Source organism: Aulonocara stuartgranti, assembly GCF_965226115.1.
Source record: "Aulonocara stuartgranti genome assembly, chromosome: 15".
Lineage (NCBI taxonomy): Eukaryota > Metazoa > Chordata > Actinopteri > Cichliformes > Cichlidae > Aulonocara > Aulonocara stuartgranti.
The window spans coordinates 521,722-535,000 of NC_138951.1; the positions used below are offsets into that span (position 1 = coordinate 521,722).

Genomic DNA, 13,279 nt, shown 5'->3' on the forward strand with positions numbered 1-13,279 from the left:
CAAACTTTATTTTTCCTTCTCTAAAGTTAGCTTAAAAAAATAAAATGATAAAAAAAAATAAATCCTAATAAAACCCAATAGAGATGATGCAGTGATTATGTAATCTCTTTTACCAGGACATCGTCGTAAAAGATTTTCTAATCTCAAAAAATGAGTACATAATGTACCAGAGAATAAAGCTGTAACACACACACACACACACACACACGAATTAAATTGATTTATTATCACTTATAAAAAGTTGATCTTTAAACAAACATTCAAGCTTGATCATTTTAAATGCAAATGTATAAAACACATTTCTGCACAAAAACTAACAACATTAAAACCAACACAATCCTCACCAAACATCAGACTGCAGCACATACAGGGAAAGTCACAAGTAACGTTCTCAAACACCCTCACGTGAAACTAATGCAGATTCCTGCATTTGCTTGACAGGAAGAGGAAAATATAGATTTATAACTGTTGCAAAATTCCAGCAGTAGCATTTTTGACGAGTGCAATGATTTTAACCAGCAGAATCACATCAGAATAATCCCCTTTATTCCTACACAGTGCGGTGGGACGTGTCCAAGGCATTTTTCCAAAGGCTTTATTCAAAGCATTTCAAGGCACAAGACTAATAGCACACCATATAGTCATACATTACAAAACACACATCTGGATGTCTGCACTCATATTTGTTTATCTTTGGAACTGCACGAGAAAGAAATCGGCTAGCCTTTTTTTTGGGGGGGGGGGGGCATTTTTGGTATGCACAGTAAAAAGGAAACCGTGCCTCCTGTGAATCCGTCTGTAGCGTACTTCATGTGTACCCTCGCTTCCTTACACGACATATACAGGTCGCAGTGCTTTGATTACAATGTAATGTCTTTTGAATAAATACATTTATAAAAGGTTAGCGTGTAATTATCTAAAAGCATTCACATTTTCAGATAAAACATCCACTGTCTGCCAAGTACGTCACACAGGAATGGAGTCCTGTAACAGGAAAAGCCAAAAATCATCCTCTAGACACGAGAGCGTGGAGTGACTCATCCAAACTTACTGTCAAACCTCCAGTAAATCGGTCTAAAGTACGCCAGACACCACTGTGCCAGTAGGCTTAAGCTTTTGTCCCATATGGGCAGTGATGTGCTGGGGATGCCCAGCAATGAGCCATTTAAGTGTTCCACGACTTGCGGTTCTCCCCCCTGCCGCGACCGGTTGATCCGGTTCCACCTTCGCCTTTGGCCAGAGCTGTAAGGGCTGCCAGGTTTGGGCTGGACCCCGACAGATGGGCACTACGGCGTTTTTGTTGCTGCTGGCGATGGCGTTTGGGATCGCCACGGGTTACTCTGTCAGGTCTTACCAACACGCCGTAACCAGGGTTGCAGTGGAAGTAGTGCTTACCAGCCACTGACCCATCGTTCTTTCCTGAAAGAAAGAGGAAAATACATGAATCGTAAAAATTTAAAAAAGCAATAATGAGGCTTTAATTGGCAGTGCATACATGTTCATGAAGAATGAGAACGATCAGATTTGGTGTTGGGTCTAATCTAAACCTACCTGCTGGTACTTCAAGTTCCACTCCAACCCAAGTCCCCTCTGCAAAATCTGTGGGTCCCAAATATCGCACCGTACCACTCTTATTAGCCCCCACACTCACAAACTCGCCCTCTTTCAACCACTCGGGAAGAACAGCAGAAGCAGCTGTATCTCCATCCTCTGTGTCAGAGATGATTTCCAGACTTTCCTTCGGCACTGAAAGGTTGGGTCCTGTCCCACAACTTGAGGGTTGGTTCACCAGTGTGGGGGTATCATGCTCCTCCTCACTCAGAATCTGCAGAAATGACTTGAGGTCTGAAGACTTCACTTTCTGGATCTTGAAGGGGTTAGCTACTGAGGGACCTGATTTGGGAGAAGAAATGGGGCCTTTGGCAGGTTTGACAGAAGCTGCTGGCTGCTGAACCTCACTGGTGGCTGAGGATGAGGGTAGGAAGGAGGCACCATTTGTTTCTGGAACATCAGAAGTTGACTGTTGCTTGGATGAAGCTTGAGCAGCCAGGTCTACAGGCGGTCCTGGATCAGGACTTGAGGCTTGGATCAGGCTTGGAGAAGGATCTTGAATAAAGTCTGAAGCCGTCTGATCTTGTGTGCGCTGCTGGGGTTGCAGGACGGTTGATTCCAAACGCCTCGCTCCTTCTTGAGCAGATCGTTGTGTCTCATTAGAAAACGCCAGTTCACATTCTACTTTGTTTGTGGCAGCCACCTCGAGATCTTCTCTTGAAGGAGTCTTTGGTTCACTGTGGTCTACATGGCGCACTTCTGTCTGCTTGGTCCCATTGTTTTGTGCCACCTCTGAATGATCTCGTTGCTCTGATCCACGGTCCTGTTTTTGTTCGGTCTGGTCTGGCAATTCTGCTTCTGCAGCTGGATCAGATTTTTCGGCCTCCTTTAACTGGTCTGATAGGAACCGATTTGGTTCTTGTTGACTCGGCATAACATCTGGTTCAGATGGCTCCTGCTCCATACTCTCTGCATCTGCTTTCTGTCTCAAACTCAGTAATTCCTGAGGCCCTGATTGGTCTAAAATAAGAGTGTCCGATTGTGTGGTGTCAGAGAAAGGAGAGAACTTCTGTGTCACAACATTTTCCTCCTCGTGCTCATCGAGCACAGTTTCAAAGCCATCCCTGCTACCATATGACGAAGGCAAGTCCCAGCTCAGCGTGTAGACTTCTGACAGCGTTACTGTAGATATGCTTGTTGACATATATCCACTGGAAGCCTCGCTCACTGGACTGGTGGTGGAGTCTTCAGTTTCTGGGATGATTGGAGGTGGAAGAGGCACAGATCTGGGGATTTCTGTTTCATCAATGGGGACCTGGGGGCAAACCATAGAAACGTGGTTTTAGCCAAAGAGCGTCTTTTTGCCAGTTTCCAAAAATGGAATTGCCACAAATTCATTTCCAATTTCTGATCATAACCACCCTAGTGCCAGCTCCTGGTTAGTCCAGCCTCAAGATGAATGTTTTTCACCATTTCTGAGGATCTGACTGAAAAACCTACCTGTCAATCACAAGGCCAACCTGCCCTCAGTTTTTAAACATGGAAGCTACATCATTGTCATTCTACAGTCTTTGTACTTGGAGCCAGGTTCAGTTGGATACTTGGAGCAGCAGAAATGTTTGAATAACAATGACCAGCAGATGTTGCTGGTATTAAACATGAATGTATTCCATATAATCACAGTCCTGTTATCGTGCACAGGATGGTCAGGTGAACTTGTCGTGTTTTCAAAGTAACACAAACGTCTAAAAATATTAAAGTGAAGAATCTAAAAAGACAAACAGCGCTGCCAGAAGCCGTGCAGGCTTTTTATAACTTCATCCAACGTTTTTGTACCACGGCATTTACAGCCGATGACGAACGATGGGCGAGTTTCGGTTGACACAGACGGCATTACTGAATACACTCCACTCCGATCAGTTTCTATGTTTGGAAGAACAGATCTACACAATGTGTTAACACCATGCGGGCGGGGCTGGAGGACTCACCGCCTGCCGCTGTTTGCTCATGTCCTCTTCAACGCTGGCCGACTGCACCACGATGCGCGGCAGACTCTGCGACGGGGTCGGAATTAAAAAAGCAAAGTTAATGTGACTTCAGATAAAACATCTCAAAGCTGCTAATTAGCACTGAAGGCTTTTCAAGCTGATTTCAAGATGCAATCAGGGGCCAATCAGCTCTGTCCGCTTCAAACCTGAAGATTAACAGAAGTCTGTTCATGCCACACTGCATGATGTGGTGATTAGCTGCTGTGGGAGCATCAGAGAGACAGAAGGACAGAAACAAGCAGAGAGAAAACTGAACCTGTGATGGTAACAATGAGGCTGAACACCGACCTGCTACGCCCTCTCTGGTACTAACATTAGGCCAGCTGACCGTCTGCTGCAGCTGCAGATGATTCTTCATAATTATGAAAGATGTGCAATCAGATTCGTATGTTCACGTGACGAAAGGAATCAGATATTTATTTCGATAACAGCGTTTCGAGATGTTGACACGAGATGCAGACAGTGTAATAAAAACATTGGTTCATTAGACTCGTAATCATGACAAACTAGTCAAACAATCAGTATAATTGCACCTTAATTATAATTGCACCCATCATCATTGATCCCTGCTCAGGATTCAAAACTCGTCATCCGTCAACTGATTAAGCACGAAGAAAACAAAAACCCATCTTGATCTTTAAAAGATGCGTGTGCTTAGCAGACAGGATTTTAATCATGACGACTGAGTTCATGCAGAAAGGAAGCTGCTCGATTTAGGACACAAGGAGCTTTGAGAGCAGAACGACGACCTACGTGGTCCGCAGGTCTGACGTCAGAAAGTAGGTCAAACAGGTCTATCCTACCCCTCGCGTGCTCGGGAAAATAAACCTGCAGGTCAACACAACACATCAGGTGCACAACAAATGCTGCCTCTGCTTTACTGGTTATTGAAATCAAAGCACAACAAGCACCCGTCTGTGTTAACCGCAATCTCCACGTGTCCGTGTTCTCGACAGCCGTTCATCTGAAGCACGGCAAGCCCAGGAGGTACTGAGGAGTAAACGTTTAGTTGAGGTTGTTGTTGCTGGCTGCTGTGCAGCATCAGTGAGAGGAGCTAATCACCAGGAGGCTAAAGTCACAGTTCAGCCATGTGAGCGCACACTCCTCTTTGGAAATAAATGCGCACCAGCTTTGGCACCTTTGCCGACGGTGGGCTGGCTTCACTGCATATCGTCCGTTTCAGGAAAATGCTGGAAGGTGTGTATTTAACCGAATCAAAGAAACGTGATGTCCTATGGTTTGCAGCACACAGTTTACTTGGAATTGTGCTTCATTTAACACAGCATAATGTGCGTCGACTAACTGCTGAAAGCTGCGAGTCAAAGTTGTGTCCTGGAACTCTTCATCCAGTCGTCACCCTGAGCGTTTAGAGCCAGGCTGCCAGATGCACATAAATCCTTTTAGTTTCAGGTTTTTAGCCACGTGGCTGCACAGTGCAAACTGACACTTGTGTATTTTACTTTTCTTTTGTTGTTGCTGTTGTCATCTTTCAGGTATTGATGTGATGTGTGGTAGATCAATGTTCCAAATGTAGCATTAAAACCTCTGCATTTAAGCATCAGCAACAACAACGTGTGTATTTACAGCACCTTCAGTAAACCTCCAACAGGTCCGAGTGTGATCGTACAGCCGTAACACAGACCGAATAATTCCCGCGCTCCCTCTGAGACGATCGTTTCATCCGGAGAGCGTAAACTTCCTGATTTAACAAACGATGACTCAAACGTTCTACTCGCAGCAGTTCAACATTTCAGTAGTTGGTGCTGGAAGTGCTGATCAATCTCACGGACAACCACAATTTTAGCCAATAGTACTTATCATCTAGACCAGTGGTCCCCAAACCCCGGCCCGGTACTGGTTTTTATTTTGATGTATTTATCTGCGACACTTCAAAGGCCGGTCTGTTTATGTCCGACAATATTTTCACAGACCGGCCTTTAAAGTGTCGCAGATAAATACATCAAAATAAAAACCAGTACCGGTACCAAAAAGGAGATTTGTTGATAACACACGGGAAACACCCAGGGAAACCGAGTTAACGATAAAAACCCTGAAAACCATAACTTTCACGGCCGAGCCTGGACTCTCACGGACCAGTACCGGGCCGGGGTTTGGGGACCGCTGATCTGGTCTACGGATGTCTGCTGTCTAACAGGACAAACTCCTTCATTTCTTTATATGAAAGAAATCTTTAGAAAAAAAGAGTGAGTCATAGTTAATGAAACTTTCATGCAGACTTAATAAATTAGTTTTGTTGGTTTTATAACATCAGTCACTTCTAAGGTCCAGAGATGTGCAAGTATCGAAAGTACAAAGTACAGCAGTATTCAAACCCAATGACAGCTCTACAATTCATGTAGAGCCCCAAACACATTCGTACGGGCCGTGATCATCGACCAAATTACCCTTTGGCAGCCCGCTATTATTTGCGTCACTCCAAGCTTTTGTTTTGTGTTGACCGTTGTAAACATCTGTGGCAGGAAGATGCTAATTAAAGCAATATTCTCAACAACAAGCACAGCGAGGCCTGCTGGGTTTCCTTTCCAACATTCCCCTGATTAGCTACTCTCCACAGCTCAAGGGCCAATCAGCCAAATGAGACGCTGGAGTGTTTGGCTGCTATGAAAAAAGCTGCATGATTGCAGAAGAGCAGATGCTGCGCAGGTTGAAGGAGCAACGTGTCAGGATAAAGTTCAGCAGCTCGTAATTACCCCTGGTCTACGCACAGTAAGCGCCTGAAGCAGACGTGCTCACGAACATCAGTCGGTGGGGACAGCTCAGCCATTCAGTCTTGTTCTGACTAGGGCTGAACGATATATCGCATTTGCGATAATATCGCGACATGATCAAGTGCAATTTTCTAACCGCAAAGGCTGCGATTATACTCTGGACATGTCCAAATTCATGGGCTGCATCCTCCTGAGGCCGCATTTGTAGACCGATTACGTCACAGCGACGCGCCGAAGGCTGTCCAAATTACTACCATATCCCAGAATTCATAGCGCGGCCCAGCCAAACTCCAGTTTCCAGCAATGGCGGCCGCTACTAAGTTTTAAAATTACTCATACTAATCTTTCTGGGTCACAAAATAAACTTTTAACATATTTTCAGGCGAGAAAGTAGTTGTGTAAACATCAAATATCTGCTCGGTTTATCAAGATATCCCATATTTGCAAAAGTGCTTCGACGTTTTCAGAGGCGTCTGCTACCCACCAGCTCGACAGCTAGCCGGGAGCTCGAGGGTTACTGATGCGGCCGAGAACGGCACAACTCCCGGCACATCATTTTCAGATCACCGCGGAGTTTCGCTGCTCGGGTTAAACGTAATATATAAGTCACTTAGACAACCTAAAAATGTTATTGTTGGGCTTTTTTCAGTGTTTTGTTTGTTCGTGAGTAAATCGGTTTGGCTGAGATTAAAGTTATTAGATTAGATAAAATAAAACTTTATTAATCCCCCGGGTGGGTTCCTCCTTGGTTTTCACACAGCTGACTAAACGTCAAACAGAAAACTTATTAAACAGAAGTATGAGACAGTCGAGAATTTACACCAGTGTCTGGTTATATTTTAGATAGCAAGAAGCAGACGGCCGAGTTTATTAAACTCCACCGAGACAGCGGTGACGCTAATCAGAACTAGACCGTCCAATTTCACGCCTTTAAACTTTAAAGGCGTGTTTGTGTGTGTGTGTTTATACAATTGCTATTATGTTTGCACTTTATGTGTAATGTTACTGACTGCAGAGATCAGTAAGATGTGTGTATTTTTTATTTATTAGTTTTATTTATTTAATATTATTTTTTAATTGAATGACTGTCTAGTAGTTCACAGATGTCGAAAAACTGAGTGTGGTAAAGCCACTGATTTTGTTTATGTATATTTCTGCAATCTGCACATTGTACTGACTTTCATTTTAATGTTTACACCAGGGTTCCTTGTCAGCACTTTATGCTCAGATGTTTGTAAGCTAAAAATAAACTATTGTGTATGTTCAAATATACTGTTGTGATTGAAGAAGTTAAATAAAAATGTCAGTCATCAATTCATGCATCACCTCATGTCATCATAACAGAGGTCTGTCTTCCAGGAAAGAACAGTTTAAAATTAATGTAATATAGTATTGGCCATACTATATGATGTATTGCTTGTCTTTGTTTAATAATACAGAAGACAAAGACCTTAAAAAATAATCGCATCGCAATCGCAATATTGGGGCAAAAAATCGCAATTAGATTATTTTCCATAATCGTTCAGCCCTAATTATGACTCAGACACAAGACTCGAGTACTTTAGAGTTATTGGCTGAAAACGGAAGCACGTTCATTACCAGCTGCCTTGTTCACTACAGTGCACCGCTTTGATTTGCCCGTTTCTTATGACAGATGCTCTTCCTGACATCGCCCGAAGGATGTGTGGTTTACACACTCGTCTGCCTTCACATGGCAGACGAGTGTGTAAACCACTACACTCCATTTTATTAGCAGCTGAAAAAAGATGCGGCCATCATGGCGCCACGTGTTGGTTCATGAACCGCCGTCTCTCGGGTAGTGGAGTACTACACTAACAGCTGGTGCCAGCTGGCCGATTAGCCTGTCCAGAAATGCACACCACACGCTCAGCTGGTAATTAGTGCCACCATAGTAAGTAATACGAGGATTTCACTAATTAGATTTGTCACATAATTTCTTTCACAATGTTCCGAAAAGCATCAAGTCCAGTGTTTTGAATTAGGTTTGTGAGCCTGTGAGGTTACAGGATGATAATAATAATCGTCGCTGTCCTAACCGTTCCCTAAACAGGAGACATGTTAGCAGCTACCTGAAAGGTGATGGCAGCTGTGTCTCTATCGGGCTGTAGTAATGTTGGCCATTTTAATATGGACGTCGGCGGGATTTACTCCGTTTTGCCAAAACTAAACACTCTGCAAACCATCCAAAGCTTTTATTCACAACATGCTTTTCTTCGTAATCTTAAAACAACGAGGCAAAAGGTGCACTTACATCATCTGCCTCATATTTCTGTTTCCACAAACATTAGCTCTGTTTCTATGGCAACAGAAGAACTCAGAATGTTGATGAGGAGATGGCGTGTTCAGATTCAGGTAGCAGCGACGCATACGAACTTTAAATCCCTGATAAGGATGCAGGTCGAAGACAAGCTTTAATGCAGAGCACAATAAACAGACCGAATGAGCCTACCTGCTGATGGACAGCTGTCTGGTCTCTGCCCTCTTTCCCACCAGGAAGCAGCGACTTCAGTAGCCTGGGTACGGCCTTCACTAAAGGGAGAGAAGAAGCAGTGAAGCCTGAATGCTCTGCAGAAGAAGGAAGAGGAGATGGAGAAGGGGGGCAGAGAAAAACCAAACAAACCAAACCATTTTTGAGAATAAGACTCTTAAAGAGAAAAAGTTTGCCCCAGACTAAAGCATCAGATGCACAGCTGATGACATCAAAGGTCACACAGAGGGTGTTTTTAAATAGCTGTACCCGTCTCTGCGTTCAGATTCTGGGACAAGGAGCTGGGAAGGGTGCGTCTGGAAGGAGGAGGCGGCGCCACAGAGAGGTCGTGATGACTGTCCCAGGCCTGCAGACACGATGAAGAGCACTTCAGTCTTTGTGGGAGCAACATCCAATGGCTGCCAAACACAGCTGCAACACAGCTCCATCCATTCATTCACTGCGTTAAGCTACATCTTCTATTGATACACCGAGTTTTAGGAATTTCAACCATTTTTAGTTTATTTTTGTTACCATTTGTCCACAGTGTTTAAGTCATACGTCATTCAGCGAGGTTACACAGATTACTTGTACAGGGCTGGGTTTAAGTCCTGAATCGATTTAAGTATAAATGTATTTTGGCAGAAACGGCAGAATCTCCGATTAAAGCTCACAAAACTGTTTCATTAACTGCCAAACAGCTAAAACAGCAAGTAAACAGGAAAAGATGTAAGCGGAGCACGCGAACACGCCGTCGGTGCTGAGAGCCGACTCAGAGTCTGAGCTGCAGGTTTCGTCACTCTGACCAACACTGACTGAACCAGCAGCAAAAGAAGATCCAAACGACGCTTCTCGTTTGATAAACATCGGCATTGATTCGGACTTTTTTGCTTCCACCACGATAAAAATCACACTTGCTGCACAGCTCGCTCTCAGTGCACACATTTACGATCAAATCTGTTTCCTGCGTTATTCGCTTGCTTATGGGTGGCTGTGGCTCAGGTGGCAGAGCAGGTCAGTCACTAATCAGAAGGTCGGTGGTTCATGGTCATTCAAAGCACAATAAGATATCCTCTTCAGGTAAGTGTATTAGTAAAAGCACCTTGGAGACCCATCAGGTTTCACCTTCTGTATGAATCCAGACATGCAAATTAGTATCATCACAAACATGCAGTTAATTAGCAGGAACAACTGGAGTGTAATGAGGTTGTATTTACCTAAGCAGTACAAGCAGTTACCAAAGAGAAGCTGACTTCAGTGTCTCACCTTGAAGTCTTTGAGCTTAAGAGGGGAGGAGCCAAGATCCAGGCTGCTGTCTGACAGCTGGGTCAAAGGTTAAGTGGTTAGAGGTTAGTGAGGCAGATTGATGATGAGACTGGTTGTTGACAAAGGCAATCAAGAAAGAAAACCCAGAGTATAAACCAACCCCAGGTGAGTCGCTGCTGCCAACAGCAGAATAAAGAGACTTAACAACAGCAACAAAGTAAAGTGAGCCTGCTCACCCGCTCGATGTCCGGCGAGCTCAGGCACCGTCTGGCAGCTCTTCCTCTGCCAGCCAGCTGCTCCCTCACAGCCACCTCCTGCACACACACACACGCACACACACGCAGAGACACACACACACACACGCAGAGACGCGCACACAGAGACACACACACAGAGACACACACGCGCAGAGACACACACACACACACGCACACACACGCAGAGACACACACACACACACGCAGAGACACACACACAGAGACACACACACAGAGACACACACGCGCAGAGACACACACACACACACGCAGAGACACACACACAGAGACACACACACACACACGCAGAGACACACGCAGAGACACACACACACACACACACACAGAGACACACACACAGAGACACACACACAGAGACACACACGCGCAGAGACACACACACACACACGCAGAGACACACACACACAGAGACACACACACACACAGAGACACACACACACACACACACACACACACACACACACACACACACACACACACGCAGAGACACACACACACACACACACACACACACACACACGCAGAGACACACACACACAGAGACACACACACAGAGACACACACGCAGAGACACACACACACACACACACACGCGCAGAGACACACGCACACACGCACAGAGACACACACACACACACAGAGACACACACACACACACACACACACACACGCACACACACACACACGCACACACACACGCAGAGACGCAGAGACACACACGCGCAGAGACACACACACACGCAGAGACGCAGAGACACACACGCGCAGAGACACACACACGCAGAGACGCAGAGACGCAGAGACACACACACAGAGACACACACACACACAGAGAGACACACACACACACAGAGAGACACACACACACACGCACACACACACGCACGCACACACACACGCACGCACACACACACACACACACACAGAGACACACACACACACAGAGACACACACACACACACAGAGACACACACACACACACACACACACACACACACACGCACAGAGACACACACGCGCAGAGACACACACACACAGAGACACACACACACAGAGACACACACACACACGCACGCAGAGACACACACACAGAGACACACACACACGCACGCAGAGACACACACACACACACACACACACACACACCTGCTGATTGTTTCCTTCGTGGACACAGCGTCTCTGAGTGTTTCCACTGGAGACAAACTGCTTTGTGTTCATTGAATCAACTGGAAATGTTGGGTTTTAGTTGAGCTCGTGATAAATCTCAGTATTAATGTTTTAATATTCAAATCTGCTTCACATCTCAGGTGAACCACATTTCCACACCTGTCTGAGCCTGTCCAGCGTCAGGATGTTCTCCACAGCCAGGACACTGCGGAGGTATTTCTCGATGGCTGCCTCGCTGGCGGCCGACTGCTCGTCCTCTGCGCTGGCGGCCAGCCGGGCCAGCATCTCCCTGTCCTCTGGACCGTGGATGTCCTGTAGTGGGAAATAAGGCAGTATTTATTCAAAGCCAAATAACACTGTTCTGTGTGTGAGCAGATCAAACACCTTTATATTAAAAACACGCTGATCTGGTCGCACTCCTGTGGTAGCATCACGCCATGTTGATGTTTACACAAACACCACGCTCTGTTCGAGTCTACAAAAATCGTCATGGTAACGTCCGATGTTGCCTTCTTCTGAATTTGTCACAATCACAAGACTTTCAGAAAACATGACCTCTGAAGCTGAGGTCAAGGTCAGAGATTTGAACCTAGTATCATATCCTATATTAGTATCAGTGTGTAAAACGTACATCTTCACCTCTTCCATAGGTAGATGCTGCTAATCAATACATCTGATTAACTGATCATCAGCAGGTGTGAGCACTTCTATAAAAGCTAGTCTTTTGTCACTTTGCTGGTCTGGAGCTTTCCGGTGTGTTACCTGAGGAGGAAAGACGATCTCAGAGAAGCAACTGTGGCTGCTCATCAATCTGGAAAGGGTTCAAAGGTCACTCCCAAAAACGTTAAAGCGCATCACTCTGCTGCGATAAAAATGAACAGAGCATTGATCCTTCCCAGGAGGAGCAGCTTCACCCAGAGGTTGCAATGTTTAAGTTCATCATGGCACAATTAGGAAAAGCGTGAACATGTGTCGGCTTATTTGGAAAAGTGTCCATGAGAAAGCCTTTTCTCTCCACAGAGAACGTGCCGTCTACTTCTGGAACGCCGGGATTCATTCCTCCATATGTGCGTCGAAATGTTCTTACTCTAAAATGACCACCAGATTCAAGAAATGTACACGCTCACCATTTTTGTTCTCACTGCCATTTAGCTGATCAGGAAGGCCAGCTCTGTTCTGGGATGCACCCTGGACCCAGTGCAGGTGGTGGGAGACAGAAGGACTCTGATGGACAGAGTCTCCCACCCCATGCATGTGAATGTTGCTGCAGAGCTGCTGCAGTGACAGACTGCTGCATCGTCGATGCATGAAGGAGCATTTCTGCAGGGCCTTCCTCCCTGCAGCTGTCAGACTGCACAATCACAACTGCTCCCAACAATCATAGATGTTCACATCTGCGCTGTAGCAGCTTCTACTGTTATAACTGCACATTACTTACTCAGCTTATATATACACTAACTTATTGGAAGTTACATGTCTACATTTTAATGCACAATCACACAATCTGCACGTTTCTAATGATTCTAAATATTCTTCACTATTTAAACATCTTTCAGTCTCCTGCTGTCTGCACATCTGTACACTAATCCCAACAACTGTGCTCTGGTAACTGTTGTCCATGATGTAAATATGTAAAAATTGTGTTTTCTGTTCTTTATATGTGTGTTTTGCTGCTGATACAACCAAATTTCCCCTTGTGGGACAATTAAAGTATTATTCTATTCCCCTTTCCTTCCGTCCTGAACACTAATG

At 45.2% G+C, this 13,279-nt stretch overlaps 1 protein-coding gene across 6 annotated transcripts in view; it reads right to left on the reverse strand.

The window, feature by feature from the left end:
* Positions 1-205: 205 nt before the first annotated feature.
* LOC309688546 (kinesin-like protein KIF13B) overlaps positions 206-13,279 on the reverse strand; it is a 40,781-nt gene continuing 27,707 nt past the window's right edge. For 3 of the 6 annotated variants that reach the window (XM_082504331.1, XM_082504330.1, XM_082504329.1), the window contains 8 exons: positions 11,687-11,839; positions 10,319-10,396; positions 10,083-10,139; positions 9,087-9,183; positions 8,799-8,914; positions 3,540-3,605; positions 1,552-2,866; positions 206-1,419 (listed from right to left, as the gene is read on the reverse strand). In XM_082504331.1, the coding sequence (XP_082360457.1) occupies positions 1,166-1,419; positions 1,552-2,866; positions 3,540-3,605; positions 8,799-8,914; positions 9,087-9,183; positions 10,083-10,139; positions 10,319-10,396; positions 11,687-11,839 (2,136 nt within the window). In that variant the 3' untranslated portion in view covers positions 206-1,165. The remainder of the gene's footprint in view (positions 1,420-1,551; positions 2,867-3,539; positions 3,606-8,798; positions 8,915-9,086; positions 9,184-10,082; positions 10,140-10,318; positions 10,397-11,686; positions 11,840-13,279) is intronic. The other 3 variants (XM_082504332.1, XM_082504333.1, XM_082504334.1) reach the window with 3 other exon arrangements.